Source organism: Poecilia reticulata, linkage group LG2 (assembly GCF_000633615.1).
Source record: "Poecilia reticulata strain Guanapo linkage group LG2, Guppy_female_1.0+MT, whole genome shotgun sequence".
NCBI classification, from domain to species: domain Eukaryota; kingdom Metazoa; phylum Chordata; class Actinopteri; order Cyprinodontiformes; family Poeciliidae; genus Poecilia; species Poecilia reticulata.
The window spans coordinates 23256512-23273852 of NC_024332.1; the positions used below are offsets into that span (position 1 = coordinate 23256512).

Here is a 17341-nt window from a genome sequence, read left to right on the forward strand (position 1 = left end):
GTGTGTGTGTGTGTGTGTGTGTGTGTGTGTGTGTGTGTGTGTGTGTGTGTGTGTGTGTGTGTGTGTTGCAGGCGAGCCGGTTCCCAGATCTCTGGAGGGACTGTTTGTGTACGAGGAGCGGAGCACCTCCCCTCCCCCTAACGACACCATCGTGGTGGAGCAGTGGACCGTCACCGAGGTGGGTCACTCCAGAGGTCACGGCTCCACCCTGAAATGTGACCTTTAAGGGCTCACAGGTTGTGTTTTCCTGGTTCACTCCAGAACCATCTGGAACAAGTTTTTTTTTATTGTTAAACAAGAGTAATGTGGTGTGTGTTTATGTTCACCCCAGTCAATATGACACCCCTAAATAAAATCCAGAACAACAAACTGCCTTCAAAAGTCACCTAACAAAATCCTCTGGCCCCAAGCTAATGATTTTTAAAGGTGGACATTTTGATGTTTCAAAAACCATCCAATGGTTGCTTCTGGATAAAATAAATATCGTCTTGCAACAGAAAATGAACTTGTATGTCCATTTTCACTTCCTGTAAACAATTCAGCCAATTATCCAATCAGAACGATGAACATCAGAAACAATGTTTTCCTGAATTTCCCCTTTGTGAGACAAGATTATCTTATATCACCATCTTCACCAAATTATTTTAACTTGTATAAGATTACATTTTATATTAAAATAACCAATTTTAAAATATATGATTTATTGGAATCAATAAACTCCAGTTGTGTTAAAGGGATTTGGATGGAACAATGTATATTTATGCATCAGAGTGGCCTAGTCAAAGTTTGTGCAAAGGCAAAGCTGGCAGAGACATACCTCAGAAAGACTTCTAATCGGAAAATGCAGCAAAATGTGACTCTACAAAGAATTCACTTAGAGGAACCGATTATTGATGCACACCACACTTTTCAGATTTTCCCCTGTTAAAATCTTAATTATTTCTGCTTTACCTTCACCTATCAGACCGTAGCACAGAGAGCAACTTGTGACACATAAAAATGAAATGAAGAGTTCTGTGCGTTCAGCTACAGATTCATCTGTAAGTGTTGGGTCTGCGGTGTGTTCAGGGCCCTGACGTGAAAACGGACTACGGGCCGCTGCTCCACACCCTGGCTGAGTTTGGTTGGCTGCTCACCTGCGTGCTGCCCACCCCCATCATTCGACATGACAGGTGGATACAAAGTGGGTTGTTGCATGGCGTTCATGTGAGGTACTGCTGTTTGCTAACGCGTTTTGTTTTTCCGTCACGCTGATCCTGCTGCCGCGCGGCGAGCAGCGACGGGAACCTGGCCACAAAGCAGGTGGTGTTCCTGCAGAGGCCGATCAGGACCTCCACACCCGGATATCCAAAGAACAAGGTGGGACAAAACGAGAGCCCTCAACGTTCTCAGACGTAACAAAACAAGCGCAATTATATACATTTGAAAGATTTAGCGTTTTTGTCCTTTCTCTTTCGGTTACTCCGGCTCCCTGTCCCTGGCCATATGGAAATTAGTGTGTTTCACAAAACTGCTGGAAACACTTTTTTCATATTACATGAGTCATGTGATCAACAACTTGATGTTACCACTGGCAGAAATGACAAGAAGACGACAGGAAGTGGCAAGCGGGTTGATGGGTCGGGATGTTTTTTAACAACTTATAGCATGGAATTTAAATTGCGTTTTGTATTTAGTGGAATTTGGCAATTGCAAAATTGTGTTTCCTTTACATTAGTGGAATATCAGCAAAGTTTTGCGCACATTTGTAATGGAAACGCCGCTAATGTTTGAGTGGATCTCATCACCGTGAAACTCGTCATTTCACCATAGGAATCAGTTTTGAGGCGGATCAGTTTCCTGTTGTTTCTTGACGCTCCTCTTCCTCTCGCCTCCACAGACGGTCTCGGCGCACAGCGACGTGTCGAGTCGCTCGGTGAGCCGCGCGGTCAGCAGCTCCGCCCCCACAGAGGACCTCTCCCCCGCCGCGGGCGGAGGCATCGGGGGCTTCCCGGTGTTCGGAGGCGGTTACTCCGGCTCCCTGTCCCACCTGGAGGAAGGGGGCTTTGAGCAGGAGGAGGGGAAGGCCGAGGTCACCTGCATGTGAGCAGGAAAGAAGCTAACTCAGCACTTTTTGGCCTGATTTTTTTTATTAAAGCCATAATATTAAGAAGGAACAAGGAGCTGCATCATCACTTTATGACTTATTTTTGATCTGACGGCGAAAGAAGGGAAAGCTGCTCCACTGTTCAGACCTGAACTTCTTCATCATCAGATTTCATCTCCATCTTTACTGCTCAGTATTTTTTACAGAGATCCTTCAGTCTGGTGCCTGAAACACAAATAACTGTTCAGATGACTTTTACACGGTACTGCTGCAGTGGAACAATTTTTAATTTTATTTTTAATCCAAGGTATTGTTATTAAAGTGGCTGTTATGGTTTAAGCAGGGATTTTGCAGATGTCAGTGCTGTAAGGCATCTATTGCTGTTGTGATCCACTTGAAGATTAGAGAGAAATGGAGCTGCAGAAGGCTGGAAAACAATCGTTCATGTTGCAGAAATGCTGAAGTGTTCGTGCTCTGCTCACGCTTCATATGAGAAGCCTAAGTTAGACTTTGTGCAAGTATTCATACCATTGGAACTTTGTACATTTTCTTCTAAAAGAACAGAGTGGGGATGTTGTTGTAGATCAACACATTTGTCAAGTGGAGGATCAATGAACTAGATGGTTTTTATGTGTAAAACTTTAAAAGGAATTAATTATTTTCCTTTAATTTCACAATGTTATAATTTGTGTTGATCTTTTGGAGAAAAAAATATCCCAATAAAACACACCAGTACTTGACCTTGTACATTACTACAAGGTTTGTAGTCATAACATGACAAAAATGAAAAAAAAAAAAAGTTTCAGGAGGTGTGAATACTTTTGCGATTTGCTTTAAGCTTTTTTTTTTTTTTTTGAGAACGAGTAAAATGGACTTATGAAAGAACAAATAGCGTCAGCTTCCACACTCAAAATGTCAGTAGTGTCCCAGCTTTTCCTTTTTTTCCCCAAGAACTTCTACATTAATTTCTGTCACTGTTGATGCTTTTATTGTGTAATGTACATGTGCATTCTTACGGAAGTTGAGAGAGGACGTTTTCAGCATATGGTTTTTTTCCCCAATGGTTTTCTTGAGATTTCTATTTTCCACATGTACTTTTCCCCCATTGTTTTCTCACAAGTTAATCTGGATATCACAAGATGACTGGAGTCTGTTAAACCTGATTTCATTCTTCAAAAGCGTGTCACCAATGAATGGATTTGAAGGACAACTCGCTATTTTGAGAAAAACATTGGGAAAAGCATATGCAGAAAATGGCCGCTCTCGGCTTCTGTACTCTTATAATCAAAGATTAACCATAATCCCACCTATCAACAAGTGTTCATACACGCACTTCATCTTTAATTCTTATCCTCCGATTTGCAGTGACCACTGTGGTCAGCAGGTGGCAGCATTGAGAAAACTAACTACAGCATGATGTTGGTCTCCATCTGGGAAAAATGCAAACTAAATGTTTTTTTACATTTTCTTTGTGTTTCTGTTATTTACTGCAGAACAAAGACTTTTCCCAAGTTTCAAAGGTTTTTATTAGATAATATATTAAAACGCATGAGACAAAGTCCCACAGCTCTCTCTGAATGTGTTGGCCTCTTCTCCGCCTGCTGTTGGCGGCAGCAACTTTTACAGGCAAGCTTCTTCACACAATATGATTTTATCAGGATTCTTCACTGTCACCAAGACACAAGTCATGGTAGCTTCCAGCTGTTCTCTGATCTTCCAGTCAGTCAAATAGAACTGCAGTAGTCCACTCTTTCACTTAGTTTCTGTCTGTCCCTGAGGCTTTTCTTGGACAATAATGTATTTGTTCCTGTTCCATCACAGAGTCAAATGTTTATGCAGCTCTCTGCATGCAGTCACATCTGCAGCAGCTGAACGTTTGATCAGGATGATTCATTAAAGATCATTTCACATTTTCTCATTCTAGCACAAATATTTTATATCGAAAAACATTTTTTAAAAAAAGTTAAAAGGTATCGAAAGACTATCAAAAACAGACTTTAACCTCAAGGGAAGTTTGTAAACTGAATCTAGATTTTTTTTTTGCCAACTTCATGTTCTACTGATGGTAGATAAGTTACTCACTAAAGCTGCTGTTCTTTTTTTCTTATTTAGCTGTAAAACTACAGAAGAGTTGGGATGTTGTGGTAGAGCAACATATTAATTGAATTGACCATTTTAAAATTGCAGAGCACCCCTCCCTACCACTCCCCCACTCAGCTCCTTCAGACTAGCCAGCAGCAATTAGCAGACACCTGGTGGAGCTGCCCTTTTCCTGAGATTATAGGACAGGGGTGGGCAATCCTGGTCCTGGAGGGCCGGTGTCCTGCAGCTCTTGGACGTCTCCCTGGTCCAACACACTTGAATCCAATAGTTGAATCACCTCCTCTGTGCAGGCAGGTACTCCAGAGTCCTGCTAACGACCTCCTTATTTRACTCAGGTGTGTTGAAGTTGAGACGGATCTAAAAGTTTCTGGAGACCGGCCCTCCAGGCCGAGAGTTGCCCATCCTCTGTTATAGAATCTACTTCTCAGAGCAACGATGGTAAAAATGTTGTTAAAGGGTTAATCGAGAAGCCATGTTGTGATGACTTCCTGAAGGCGGAGTTTCAGAAAGAGCAGTTTTTAAAGAGACAGAGGCCCAATTTCAAGGTAAATTACAAAGTCAAATTTCCTTCAAGTCATATTTGATGTATACATCATTTTTATAAAAAAGTAATGTAGGTACTTTATTGTGCTATAAAATGGCACAATGTGGCTGGAAAACATGACACTACTTTCATCACATCTAGTTTCACCCTCAAGTAAATTTTTACTTTTCCGTTTTAGCCAAACTGATATTTAACTTCATAACGTAGATAAGTCTCCTTCTCACTAAAGCCGTTTCTCTCCAGGTTTACGGCAAAGTGAGACTCACAAAATAGCATCTTAAAGGGACATTTAGAAACCTTTTGGTCAGTCCATGAACATCCTTGTGACGTTTGCTGAATCGAGTGGTGCATCAGTAAACAGCCTCCACACAACTATATGAATAATAGGTCTTTTTTTTTTATTAACAGACATCATGAAAATGTCAACAGTAACAAAATTTTTAGTCCATTTAAAAAACAAACAAGTGGGTTGGACTGAAGAGACTCCTCCCACACAATAACTTAATGAGGAAGAGGGTTAAAGAAGGCAGGAAGTGGGTTGTGCTCTGACACATCATGTAGCCAATACTCTCCCTCCTTCAGCACGGCGCTCACTTCCAACCTGGCCAGGACAGGTTCTGCTGCTGCTCCCGCTAACAAATACTAGCCGCATGGTGTGCGTCATAAAGCAGGATCAGAGTCCGACGAGAAGGAACATCTCACTGCTAGATCACAGGACAGAGCTAAAGGTGAAGGTTCGGTTACTACCACACAAGCATCACACCTACGTTTTTATTTATTTCCGTTTCATTAGGACAACCCCGACCCAAAGCAGGAAGGTCAGCAACACAGGCGAAGAGAAGCATGATGTGGGGGGGTATATACAGGGGAAAAGCGGGGCGGGTCATAACTGAGGCAAACCCACCATGTCCACAGCGAGCCACTGGTCAGTGGGAGGCGTCAGGCGGCTAAAATCAAGAGCTACAACTTTAGGACTAGTACTGTGCTGCCGGGGGATAAACAAAACGAAAATACGGTTCAATGTTTTGTAAAAACCCATAAAAAATCTTGTGTCAAAGGTCAAAAGAGAACCTGATATAGTGATGGGGGGAAGAAGAGGGGTTTGCTATGGACAAAGTGGGTGGGAACGGTGAGGAGAAAGTGACCTTGTTGATGTTACCCTGCAGGCTGCTGAGCCCGGCTCCTGCTAGCTTTACTTCCTCAGATACAGACAGAAGAGTGAAGGGGACGGGGGGACGTGGACAGTGTCTCCATACACTGTAGTGTGTCTATACATATATTCAGATATATTTATGCAGAATGAGTGCGCCTCCTCTGTACTGTATAGATATAGAGCTGTGCGCGGCGGCGGTCACGGCGTTAGGCCTCGCTCTCGCCGGCCGATGAGGTGTTCTGGACTTCCTCCTCCAGGATGGGCACTATCAGGTTGTCCTTGGACATCAGGTTGTACTTCATCACGAAGCGTGTGAACCGGTGACACAGGAACGTCTCGTTCTGCATGCGGACAAACACAAACACACACAATTGCTTTGGTTTAAAGAGCGAAGCAATTTCAGAAAATCAGACTAGATTTCTCTTGCTTTAGGTCAGTTGGGTGACCAACATTATGGTCCATTGATTACAGGGCGGAAAGTAACGACTATTTTAGTAATCTATTGCATCGATTGTTTGGACGATTAATCGGATTAGAACATGGCAAATTCTTCAGATTTTCATTTAACCACGTGAGCCTTTTTTTTTTCAAAACAATATTTGAAATACATTAAAATATGCAAATAATTCAGTTCCCTTTTTAAATAAGAAAATAAGCATTGTGTTGCCTAAAATGCAACAACACAGCATGCCTTTAGGGAATGGCTGCTCATTTGTAAGTAGATAAACTTTTGCATTAATAACTATTATTAAAAGGTGGTTAATGGAAAATTTTGTGTATATTTTCTTACAGAATTTGAACCAGGTAAAACTAAAACTTCCACTTGAGGAGTTTTAGGTAGAACATGTTTATAGACAAAGCTACGGCCCACATTTGGTCCGGCCCCCTGAACAATACCAGARAACATTCAGATTTTTTTTTATATATTGTATTTTCCGGTTTATATGTGGATTTTTCTTCAACCACCAGGGGGCTCTTTAGCAGGAAGTGTGTCCTGTAAACTGTGGGTGTTTTGTTTTGCATGGCGCATTGCTGCCATCTGTTGGACTTTTAGGGAACTGCTTGACTTTTATGTTATTTAATCACTACGGTTGTTTGCTAGCGGCAGAGCAGATGAACACACCTGTTTGTTATGAACGCCACATTCCAAGTTTCCCTCAATGGAATATATACTAGTCAGTCCCAGTGACCGTTTCACTAACAGTTTTTGCCCATGTGCTTTCTGGGTAAAAATCAATCGAGAACCCCCCACCCCCATGATTAATTGCAATTAATCATGATTAACTTTATTTTTTTTGTGAAAATAAAGTTTTTTTTAAAGCTTCTTCTGAGAAAAGTCTACGTTGTCTTAGTGTAAACATGCTCAGGATGTCGGCTTCTTCATTAGTTTCTGACTGAGATCTTATTTTCTCTCCATGGCAACAGTGGCGTGTCCTTTCTAACACACAGCCCATGATTTGATTGGGCATTGACCAAAATGTGTTGGGATAAAAGCAGAGACTTTAAACTGGTAATCCTAATCAGCGGTAATCCTTTCAGATGGGGATTATTAGTCTGAGTTAGTATTAGATCTGATCACAATCAGCCAGTCCTGCCTGTACTGGAACCACTGAGAAAAAAAACAAAAAACAATACACTCACTGACAATAAGATGATCTTATTGGTCATGTTACATGACCTGAACTAAGATCAGATGTTCCACCTTTATGAGATGTATCATATTGACAAATGAAACCAGGCGGGAGGACTTGCAGACTGAGTATAAAAAGCAACTGTATAAATGAGTCACCAAGAGCAGGTCAGTCATTAACGCTCACCTCATACTTATCGAATATCTGACGATGATGGAAGTAGGCATGAGAGAATATCCTATAGATGCGGCGACAGACGGAGCCCAGCTTGGCCACTGATGACTCCTTGATGCTCACCCTGCAGCACAAAGCCGACATGATGAGAAGGAAGAAAAACTTGAGGAAAACTCTCGACCCAGCAGAGGACCTCCATGTGCTTCACAGAACCACATTTTATAGTAACTCGTTTCTCACACTTCCAGTAGTCAAAAAAAATGTTTTTCTTAGCAAATTTTCAATGTACTTTTAGACTTTTTTCAAAGAAAGAGAAACATTTTTATTAGTAGATTATTTTTACACTAAAATATTTCTTATGAATATTTTCCCTTTAGGACAGAGGCTGAAAAACTAACAATGTTTATGACCTGAGGAAAGGCTCCTGACTGGTGAAAATGCTAGAAAATATTTCTTCACTTTACAGGAAGTAGCGATGCTCCGTTTGCAGATTTCTGGCCCATCACCCGTTTGTAAAAATCCTGACCTGCCAAAATCAATTTTGGCCACTACCAATTTTTTTGTCAGAAAAGTCAGTATTGGGGTGCAGTTGTAAGTCTTATTGGTGCCCCCCTAACAGGAAGCTTCAGATCTGGTGTAGAAAAGGTGTGAAAAGAAGCTTAAAGGGGCAGCATTGTGTGTTTTCCAGCCACATTGTGCCATTTTGTAGCCCAACTAAGTGACTATGTTACCTTCAGTTGTTATGTAAATGTTGCATATATCAAATACGGCTTAAGAAAAATTAAGACTTTGTAATTTAACGCCTTTAAATTGAGTCTCTGTCTCTCCAAGAAGCTCCTGCTCTTTCTGAAACTCCTTCAGGAAGTCATCACAACATGGCTCCTCTATTAACCCTTTAACAACGTCTTTACCAGTGTTTCACTGAGAAGTAGCTCTTATAACGAGTTCAGCAGGTTCTTTCTCAGTTCTACCAGGTGTTTGCTAATTGCTGCTGGCTAGTCTGAAGGAGCTGAGAGGGGGGAGTCAATTTTTCATAGACCTACCATACCTACTGAAATGAAGGTAGGGTAAAAAGCCTTAAAACAAATGTGTCTTTTATTGCAGTAGTTTAACTGTGACACTGAAACTTAATCACAAACACAACTTGTATCTCCATTTTTAACCCTGTGCTTTGTTTAGATGAGATTAAGGTAGAGTTTTTCTGGATTGAGCATGAAGCAAAGGACAACCAGAATAAATGCTCAAAATAAATGTTGAATTTTCTGTAATGTCGCTGGCCTTAATACACACAACACCTTTATATACATCAACATGTAAACAACTGACCTGCTGGGAAAATATTTGTTGCTATTGAGAAGACAGGCAGCTCCGTCCAGCGTGTGCCTGGTGTAGTCAATGGCAGGGCACTGCGATGGCGGCAATACACAAGCAAAACACACACCGTCAATGAGAGCAACTTCTCCACGCAGTCAAACAAATGATTCACTAGGACTCACCTCTTTGGGCGTCTTGTGGGCGGCACATAAGAAGATCCACTGCTCTGTGGCTGTCATCTGGGTGCAGGTGTCAGGGTGGCACTCACTCTGCAGGCAAGAACACCAGCGGTACATGTGAGGACAGATGTTTCACAGCGGAAAACATTTATTTGGTCTTTCTGGCATAAAATAACAGCAGCGATCGTCTTTGAACTCGTGTCGAATGGCTAAGGAGAGTCTTCAGCCTGTTAGTGTTCACTCATTAGGACTGATTAAACCTGTGATTAAAAGGTTCACAGTTCTTCCTGATGAAATGAAGCAGCGAGAAAATAAAAACAATAAGTCTAACAAACTGTTCCACACATTGAGCCTTAAACTAAATATTTAAAAACTGTAAGGAAAAAGCAAAAACTCACCTGCAGTTTTACAGCAAGTCCATTAAGTTCCAGACAGAACTGCCTGCAAAAGGATCAAATCAGAACATAAAGAAGAAACAAAAACAACAACTGTAAATGTTTGGAAATTTGTAATTCAGTTTCACCCTCGTCGTATAAAAACAGAACATTCACTATACTGGAAAGTGATTGTTTTTTCTACAATAACTGATAGCAAATAATTTAACTGCCATGCATTTAGATTCTTTATACCTTTATGACACACAGAAGGCAAAGAGGTGAAAAGGCATTAAGACAATACAACAGAGTTGTTTTGATGTAAGCAAGAAGAAACTTTTTCAACAAAACCCATTTTTTTCCACCCAGTAGCTGCAAAGCCAATTCATTATCTTTACTGGTTATTAAGAAACAAAAGGAGAGTCAGTAACACTTTTTAATTCTTTTCTTTAAAGCAAAACTTGTAGAATCATCATTGTATAATCGTCATCGTGTGAGTTATTGTGTGACTTTAATCACACGATAACTCATGAAAAGGACAGACTTAGACACCAGTCTAAACAAAACAGCGACTAAGCATGAGGCTAAAGCAGACGCTTTGTTTACCTGAGGTGCTCATACTTCCAGACGCCTTCGTCCTGACCCTCAGGAGGCTCCAGGATTTTGTCAATGTTGGAGCAGTCGGACCTTATGTTCTGCTGGATGTACTGAAAATAAAAAGACAACAAACATAGTAACAAAAAAGGGAACGTGGATCAAAGAAGTCAGTCTTTGTTGCGTTTGTTTAGCTCTGCTACTTGGACTAGCTGTACTCTCAACACTTGCACCATCCTTAAGAAATATAACAAGAATCCAACCGATCTAGATTTAAGCTCAAACATTGAATGGGTTTGTTTTTAACCAAGACAAGAACAAATCGTGTACATTCAGCACAAAATCTGAATACTTAGTGAAATATTTCTGAAGTTTATTTGTATTTTAGTTTGTTTGTGTTACCATGAATCCATGCTTGTATGATTTTTATTCATATATCATTGAGAGGTTTCGTGTAGTACACACTGTTCTGAACTCCGTATCATTTCATTACTCAGTAAAAGTTAATATTCAGGATAACACATCAACAGCTACACACCTGTTGAACAGCTAGCGTACTGTCCATCTCCTCAAATGATTCATCTGGCCAGTTGTAGAAATCCTATAAGAGAAAGGAGGACAAATCTCAGGGCTAACAGCTAGCATTGTGGCACAAGTTAATAAATCACAGCGCTAGCCACTAGAGCTAAGTGTCAAACTGATAAATGTCAAAGAGTTAACATTTTCCGGCACAACACGTTTTGACCAAAGGTTGCCGGGTGAGTTTTCACTCTTCCTTGAAGCTGCTTTGCTAGTTAACCTGACAACGTAAACAAGGTCGTGACTACTTCCTGTAAAGGTAAAACGAAAGTCACGATTGTGTTTTTAGGAGATTGGCTATAAACGTCCTTTGCCGCAATACATCATTAGTTACATAAAGCGGTGACTCTAAATTCAAATTCAAGACAAAAGAAGTAAAATAGGAACTCTTTTAGAGAGCCCTTCATCCCAGCAATTAGACGGTGTAAAAAGCTAACTACTGCTAGCTGTGCATTCCGATGACAAGCCCCTCTGAGTCGATGTTTTGGACCGAGCTGTCGATGGAAAGAGGTGGGAAGAAACTGCGTGGCTGTCCGGAGATAACTCAGCCCGTCGTGTGGGGTCTATGTGGTTCCACCGGAGCTGAAACCAACCTTAGCCTTGGTTCCAGGCCGATTCCTCCTGAGAACTGCAGCTCCCTCCGCCATGACCATCTCGACAGAATACCCGGATGTTCGTCAGCGGCGACGTTGTCGCGAGGAAAGCGGAAGCGTTTCACTCAAGGGCGGGCGTGATGGAGCTCCAGATTTAAAAACTGAGCGCAAAAGTGAATGGATGGGTTTATTAAGTGTAAAGGATAATAATAGAATACAGTATATCTTAAATTATCTGTGGAAAACATGCAACACAAACAAATGGAAAAATGCCTCCATAAAAATTGTCCTAAATAAAGAATATAGACTATTTCCAGTCTTCTTTAAAGTCCTGCAGTAGGTTATTTCAGAGCATCTATGAAATTATTCAGAAAATGATCACCACTTGCATCCTTTGCAGTTTGGGTTTAGAAATAATTAGCATAATCTGCTACCTGCATTCTTTAAGTCACTCGATAATGAAAATATAGTGAGTTTTTTTGTTTGTTTTTAAATTAACTAATTAGATCCTAATTTTAAAACCCTCAAAACATAATCTGCCCAAGAGCTGATTATAATCGTTCATCTGATCTCTAAAAGACAGAGAACAGTACACAGTAACTGATCATTTCAAGTCTTCACATAAAAAAAACATTTTAGTTTCCCTGCTTTTTAGTTCTTGTAATAAATCTTCCAGATGTGTATTAGGATTGTTGGTCTTCCATGTTGCCGGGGAAACCAGTGATAATGTTGCAGAAAAGCTAAACCATAGTTTAGCTCCACCTAATTGTTGCTGATGGCCACTAATGAGCAGAGTTCTGCTGGTTTGTTCCTGTTAAAGGAGTTTTTCCTCTCCACTGTTGCTTCATGCATGCTCTGAACAAGGGATTAGATGTAAAAGATTACTAAATGTAGCTTTGTAGAAATCCATCTTCAAATTCAAAGACATTAAAGGTATTGTTGTGAAATCTCTATCAAAAATTCCAACTTTTGATCATGATTGATTTGTAGAAGCCATAAACAAGTAAAACACTGAAGAGGGTGAATACTTTTTGTAGGCACAGTATCAATTCTTTTCACTTCACCGTCATGTCTTATTTTTTGTTGGTCCAAAACATAAAATCATAAGAAAATACATTTAACATTTAAGTTTTGTTTTATGAGATGTGAAAAGGTTGAAGGGTTTAAATATGCCTGCAAAGTTCTGAAGAAAGGTTTCATCTTATTCAGTGAAAGGGCAGCAACAGGAGGAAGAAAAATCCGTATTTTAATGATACATTAATATTCACGGTCAAAGAAAAGTGGGAAGTTCTGGACGTTATCTGCCGTAATATTTCCAGTTTAAATAAAGCCAGGTTTATTCCAGAAATACTACTTACACCTCCAGAAACTTTCAGACAGAAAAATTTGAGTTTACTTCTTACGTTTGAATATGTGTTAAACTTGAAAACCTTAAAATGTGTGGGGAAAAAAACCCATCACACCCTCATAAAAATAATACAATAAATTAACAGTTGAGTGACTTTATTATTGTAACAAAATGCAATTAGAATTATTTACAATTTACGGGACATAAAAAAAAAGAAAAACAGACATGGATGAAATTAATTCTTCTCTGCAGCGATGATGGACTTCACACAGACTAACAACAAAACTTAGTCGACGTATTTGCCGAGAATGTCTCCGTCGCGGAACAGGAAATAGTCCTATGGGAGCAAAATATATGACAGGAAGTTAAACCCAGAAAAGCCCAAAGCGTCTGCTGTGACTGAAACGGTGCTTCACCTTTTCCTCTAGAACTACTTTAGTTCCTCCGTATTCCGGTAGCAGCACCTTCTCTCCAACCTTCACGCTAACAGGCTGCACATGGCCCTTCTGAAGACAGAAAAAAGAAGAAGATAGAATGTTACAAAAATCCCAGCCCAACTCCTCATCTAGCCCGTTTATTTCATCATGGTGGTTGTTGTTGGACATCATCCCAGATCCATCTCCGAAAATCTATCGAAACAAAAAGGCCGAATTGCATTGTACCTCTGAAATCAGTACAAATGCTCTGTAAAAAGTTACAAACGCTTTGTGTTCGTAACTTTTTATGTTGAGCAAAGATGTAGTCATTAGGTCTGCCATGTATTTATGTTATTAGGATAAAAGTACAGACAGCCAAGATTATCATTTGCTGTTGTGTGATGATTTACAATTGGAAGTAGAGAAAATAAGGAGACTCAGAAGTAAGAAACATGGCTGAAAAAGTCCAAAACGTCAAGTTGAGCCCGATAAAATACAACACTTGCACTGTCTGTGTCTTTAGGTGAAACCTTTTTAACCCTAGAGTCTCTGGATGAAGCTAACTGCATTTCTAAAGGGCCTGCAGATGACAACATAGGAAGAAACTGAACTGGCATACAGTGGACCACCGCCTATTCAGAGCTCAGTATTCACAGATTTTTCTATGGAACAGAAATCCAAAATACTTGTGTAAAATCCCCCTTTTAGTACATTTTTTTCCGTAGAGCATATCTAAGATATTCTAAGGAAAACTCAGCTTGGGAAGTTCAAATACCTAGCAGAGATGCTGTTTCACACACTACTGGCTGGTTTTTGTAAAGAAGCCAATCCAGGAGTGTCATTTCATTTACTTGGCTCTAATTGGCTATAAGAAGACTGGAGATATTAGCTTCTGATGCAGAGCTAAGATTGTTTGCACTGATGATTTAATGCATAGGTTGTTCTAATCGTTTCTAGAAGGAATCGTAAGTATTTTGGATTTTAGCATGTGGCTATCAGGGGCTAGCGGGGGTCCACTGCTCCCATCCATCTTTTCTACCTCACTTTGTGGGCCTAACTACTCACTACTCTCAGGAAGGTGTAAAAATCTGAATCTGTGGACCGAGGCAGCCTTCAGAATACAGCGTGATGATTTCAATCTACCTAAGAACAACAAAAAAGTTACATGATTAAGGTACAACAGGTACTGCATCAGATAGCAAGCTGTGTGAAACGTGGAGTAGAACTCAAACTATGGGGGAAAATGAACGGAAACAATAGATTACCTGGTTAACAGAGCCTGGGCCGACTGCCACCACCGTGGCCTGCAGTACTTTGCCCTGCGACTTCTCCGGCAGCATGATGCCTCCCTTGGTTACCGTCTCCGCTGTGAGACGCTCCACCAGAACCCGGTCAAACAGGGGGAGGAACTTCCTGAAGGCCTGTAAGAAACAGTGAGCTCCAGGTCAACCATGGATCATATGGACGGGAACTAGTTTTTCCCGTCCATATGATCCATAGATTTTTTTGTAAATCTATAACTTTTATTCAAAGTTTCATAAAAACCAACAAGGGTTTATATATATATATATACACACACACACACACACACATTATAAAAATATAATTTCAACTCACAAATCATTTTTTGAAACAATTTACAGATTCCCCAAATTCATATCCACCCAAGACAAAGTCATTAGCTGATGTTTAGAAAAATATTCAACTCAACATATAAACAGAGTTATTAAATATTTTCTTGTAACATTTTATCAAATCAAAATCAACAAAAAAAAAATTCTTACAGATCACACATTCCATTGTGCAGTAAAAACTTTGGGTTAAAAAGGCGTAGAAAAAAAGATAGTACGAGTAAATTTTCACCAAAAGTCTCAGAATTTTTTAGATTAATCTCAGAATAAATAATTTTAAAAAAAGAACTGGGAAAAACAGGTCAAAAGTCAAACATTTTCAACTTTTGAAACTCAGGATAATTTCAAAAAGTCAAAAGTTTTCTAGAAAATGTCAGGTTTCTCTAGTAAATTTCCAACTCAGAAATATCCTCGTTTTTTCTAGAAAATTTTGAGAATAAAAAAAGTACTCTTCTTTTTTTCCTGTTCTCTAACACATCCCTAATGTGCGTCATGGAAACCAATCATGCGACTACAGTTGACATCAATGATCAAAAAGCCAGCAGTAATTAAGATTGTGACTTAGTTTCTATTAAAACAGCTACTATCAGTTACACTTAACACTAGAGATGATCAAGTTTAGGTCAAGTCAGCTTTCTTACATTTGGTGAGATTTTAGGAAATGCCTTAAGAAGGGAGGATTCCAATAGTGTCTGCTGAGCTGATGATAACAGCAGATGTACCAGTGACCTTGTGTCAAGGCTTCTGGTCCCAGCGTGCTTACTGGGACGACGAGGAGGGGCAGCTAAGCTCTCTCTCTGATCTGTCGACCCTGAAACTTGGCAGGACAAGGACGGCTGGAAAACCCAACACAGTTTCTGAAAGCTTCAACGCCTCAAGCCTCTCCGGTTGGGTGGACTGCCTTCATTTTTTTTTTTTTTTTTTTTATCAGCTGCATCAATTCAGTGACATCCCATCTAAACATACAGGAAAAGAATGAACTTTATATGAACTTTCTAGATCATTTCAGAAATAGCTGTTAGAGCTGGAAAGTCATTAGAAAAGAGTAGCTACAAAAAAGAAAATTGATGACAATAACTTCCACTTAAGACATGAAGGACATGTTAACTAATTTAACCAGGACTGTGTCACAATGTACTTTTAGTTTTACTAACATCAGGACTGAGCATTTATTTATCCCAAAGTATCTGTCAGCTTCCTGATGGTTACTTACTCAATAAGTTTTAAATTTAGAACTTTGCAGTAAAATAAAGAAGTGCTCTTAGGAATTCTACAGAGACCATTCCTATGGCTTCAACTTTTTCCTGGTATGCCAGGAAGAGCGCTGGAGTGACTGGAATTTTCTCTGGCTGTTCAGTATATTTTTGAAGGCTTTTGGTTTATAATAAAAGCAGTCGGACTATTTGTGTTTTAAATCTTTGAAAACATACTTTATATCATGATATTGCGTCATTTTTACAAAATATCCCCATATCAAAACCAGTCCATGCCAGACATCCACCATTTACTTTTATTTTTTAACAAAACTAGACAATAAGTTAGCAACTAGGACAGTATTACTGCTTTTAAATAAGATTTTTCGTACACGTTCTTTCGCTGAAAAGAGACTGGACTCACTACATCACTTTGAAGTGATGAAAAACGATAGCAAGAGCCACAGTTGTGCTGGTCTCCTACTACACAGTTTTAGGGATCAGTTCCGGAGAGTTTTTGTCTGCTGCAGTGAAGTTTCACCAACCCGAAGGTCGCGGGTTCGATCCCTACAACTTCACACACAAATGTATTACGCTGAATAGAGTTTGYATAGATAAAAGCTATTTCAATTACTAAAAATTATTATGTCTTACAGCAGCTGCATATCTTCAATAATCCTGTTTTTTCTTGCTGTTATTTCTTTCTTAAACCTATTCACGAAAATATAAGGTAAATGTGCGGTTGAGCCCCCCCACACACACACACACACTGTTCTCAGCAGCGTGACCTTGTGAATGAAAATTAGCTTACACAACGCTAGCTGACGCCTCGATGCAGAGAAAATAAAAACCTTACAGAGTACAACCGGTTCCCTGCCTCTCTATCAAAACCCTGAGCACCCAGCTGTAGCTATCTCCAACTATTAGATGCTGTTTCTTACCATTTTTTTGTGAGAGAGTCTGTCTGGAGCTGCACTGCAGTCAACGAGTGTGGAAATGAGATTCTCCTGTACTCCCTCCACGTGAGGAAATCTCCAGAAGGCGCATGCGCACTACCTCACTGAACTAGACGTGGCTCACAGAAAGTTCTAGCACAACCGGGGACGATTTAAAAAAAACTGTTTTGTTGTTAAATTCTATATTTTCTTAAGTTAAAATGCGCATTAACGATTTTAAATTATTTTAACTTAATTTATTTAATAAAAATATCATGTGAAGCTCGCGCAAGATTGCACAATTTCAACTTTGACCTGTGTTTACTCCTCCAATGGCACGCAGGAAATTTCTGGAACCTCCCGCCCGGGAACGAGCATATGTGTGAAGTTATTGGACTAAAATATCATAAATCATCAAATAATTCTTTAAAAATGTGAGTATTTTCTGGAATTAATCTCTTTATTAGATAGGCCGGAGGTAAACGTGGTAGAAG

General features: G+C 39.8%; 2 protein-coding genes across 4 annotated transcripts in view; one reads left to right on the forward strand and one right to left on the reverse strand.

Moving 5' to 3' along the window:
• The window catches only part of rftn2 (raftlin family member 2), a 27615-nt gene extending 23615 nt beyond the window's left edge, over window positions 1-4000 (forward strand). The window contains exons 6-9 of the mRNA XM_008437774.2: window positions 72-178; window positions 1069-1172; window positions 1278-1359; window positions 1880-4000. Coding sequence (XP_008435996.1) covers window positions 72-178; window positions 1069-1172; window positions 1278-1359; window positions 1880-2086 — 500 coding nt within the window. The 3' untranslated portion in view covers window positions 2087-4000. The remainder of the gene's footprint in view (window positions 1-71; window positions 179-1068; window positions 1173-1277; window positions 1360-1879) is intronic.
• Window positions 4001-5110: 1110 nt separating this feature from the next.
• Window positions 5111-16961, reverse strand: LOC103481920 (MOB-like protein phocein). Of its 3 annotated transcripts, XM_008437762.1 has the most exons (9): window positions 16854-16961; window positions 14354-14509; window positions 10691-10753; window positions 10165-10265; window positions 9583-9625; window positions 9188-9274; window positions 9018-9097; window positions 7704-7815; window positions 5111-6227 (listed from the first exon to the last, which is right to left on the reverse strand). In XM_008437762.1, the coding sequence occupies exons 1-9, from the start codon at window positions 16854-16856 to the stop codon at window positions 6093-6095; spliced, it is 780 nt and encodes a 259-aa protein (XP_008435984.1). In that variant the 5' UTR covers window positions 16857-16961; the 3' UTR covers window positions 5111-6092. The 3 variants fall into 3 exon arrangements, with proteins under 3 accessions (XP_008435984.1, XP_008435966.1, XP_008435976.1); XM_008437744.2 differs by lacking the exons at window positions 14354-14509; window positions 16854-16961 and adding an exon at window positions 11325-11430; XM_008437754.1 differs by lacking the exons at window positions 5111-6227; window positions 7704-7815; window positions 9018-9097; ... (2 more) ...; window positions 10165-10265; window positions 10691-10753 and adding exons at window positions 12811-13009; window positions 13089-13178.
• Window positions 16962-17341: the final 380 nt, after the last annotated feature.

Coding starts and splice junctions, on each gene's coding strand:
- LOC103481920 (XM_008437762.1), bottom strand. Junction 7,816..9,017: donor AACAAATATTTTCCCAGCAG/GTCAGTTGTTTA, acceptor TTTGTGCTGCAG/GGTGAGCATCAAGGAGTCAT. Junction 6,228..7,703: donor AGATATTCGATAAGTATGAG/GTGAGCGTTAAT, acceptor GTCCGCATGCAG/AACGAGACGTTCCTGTGTCA.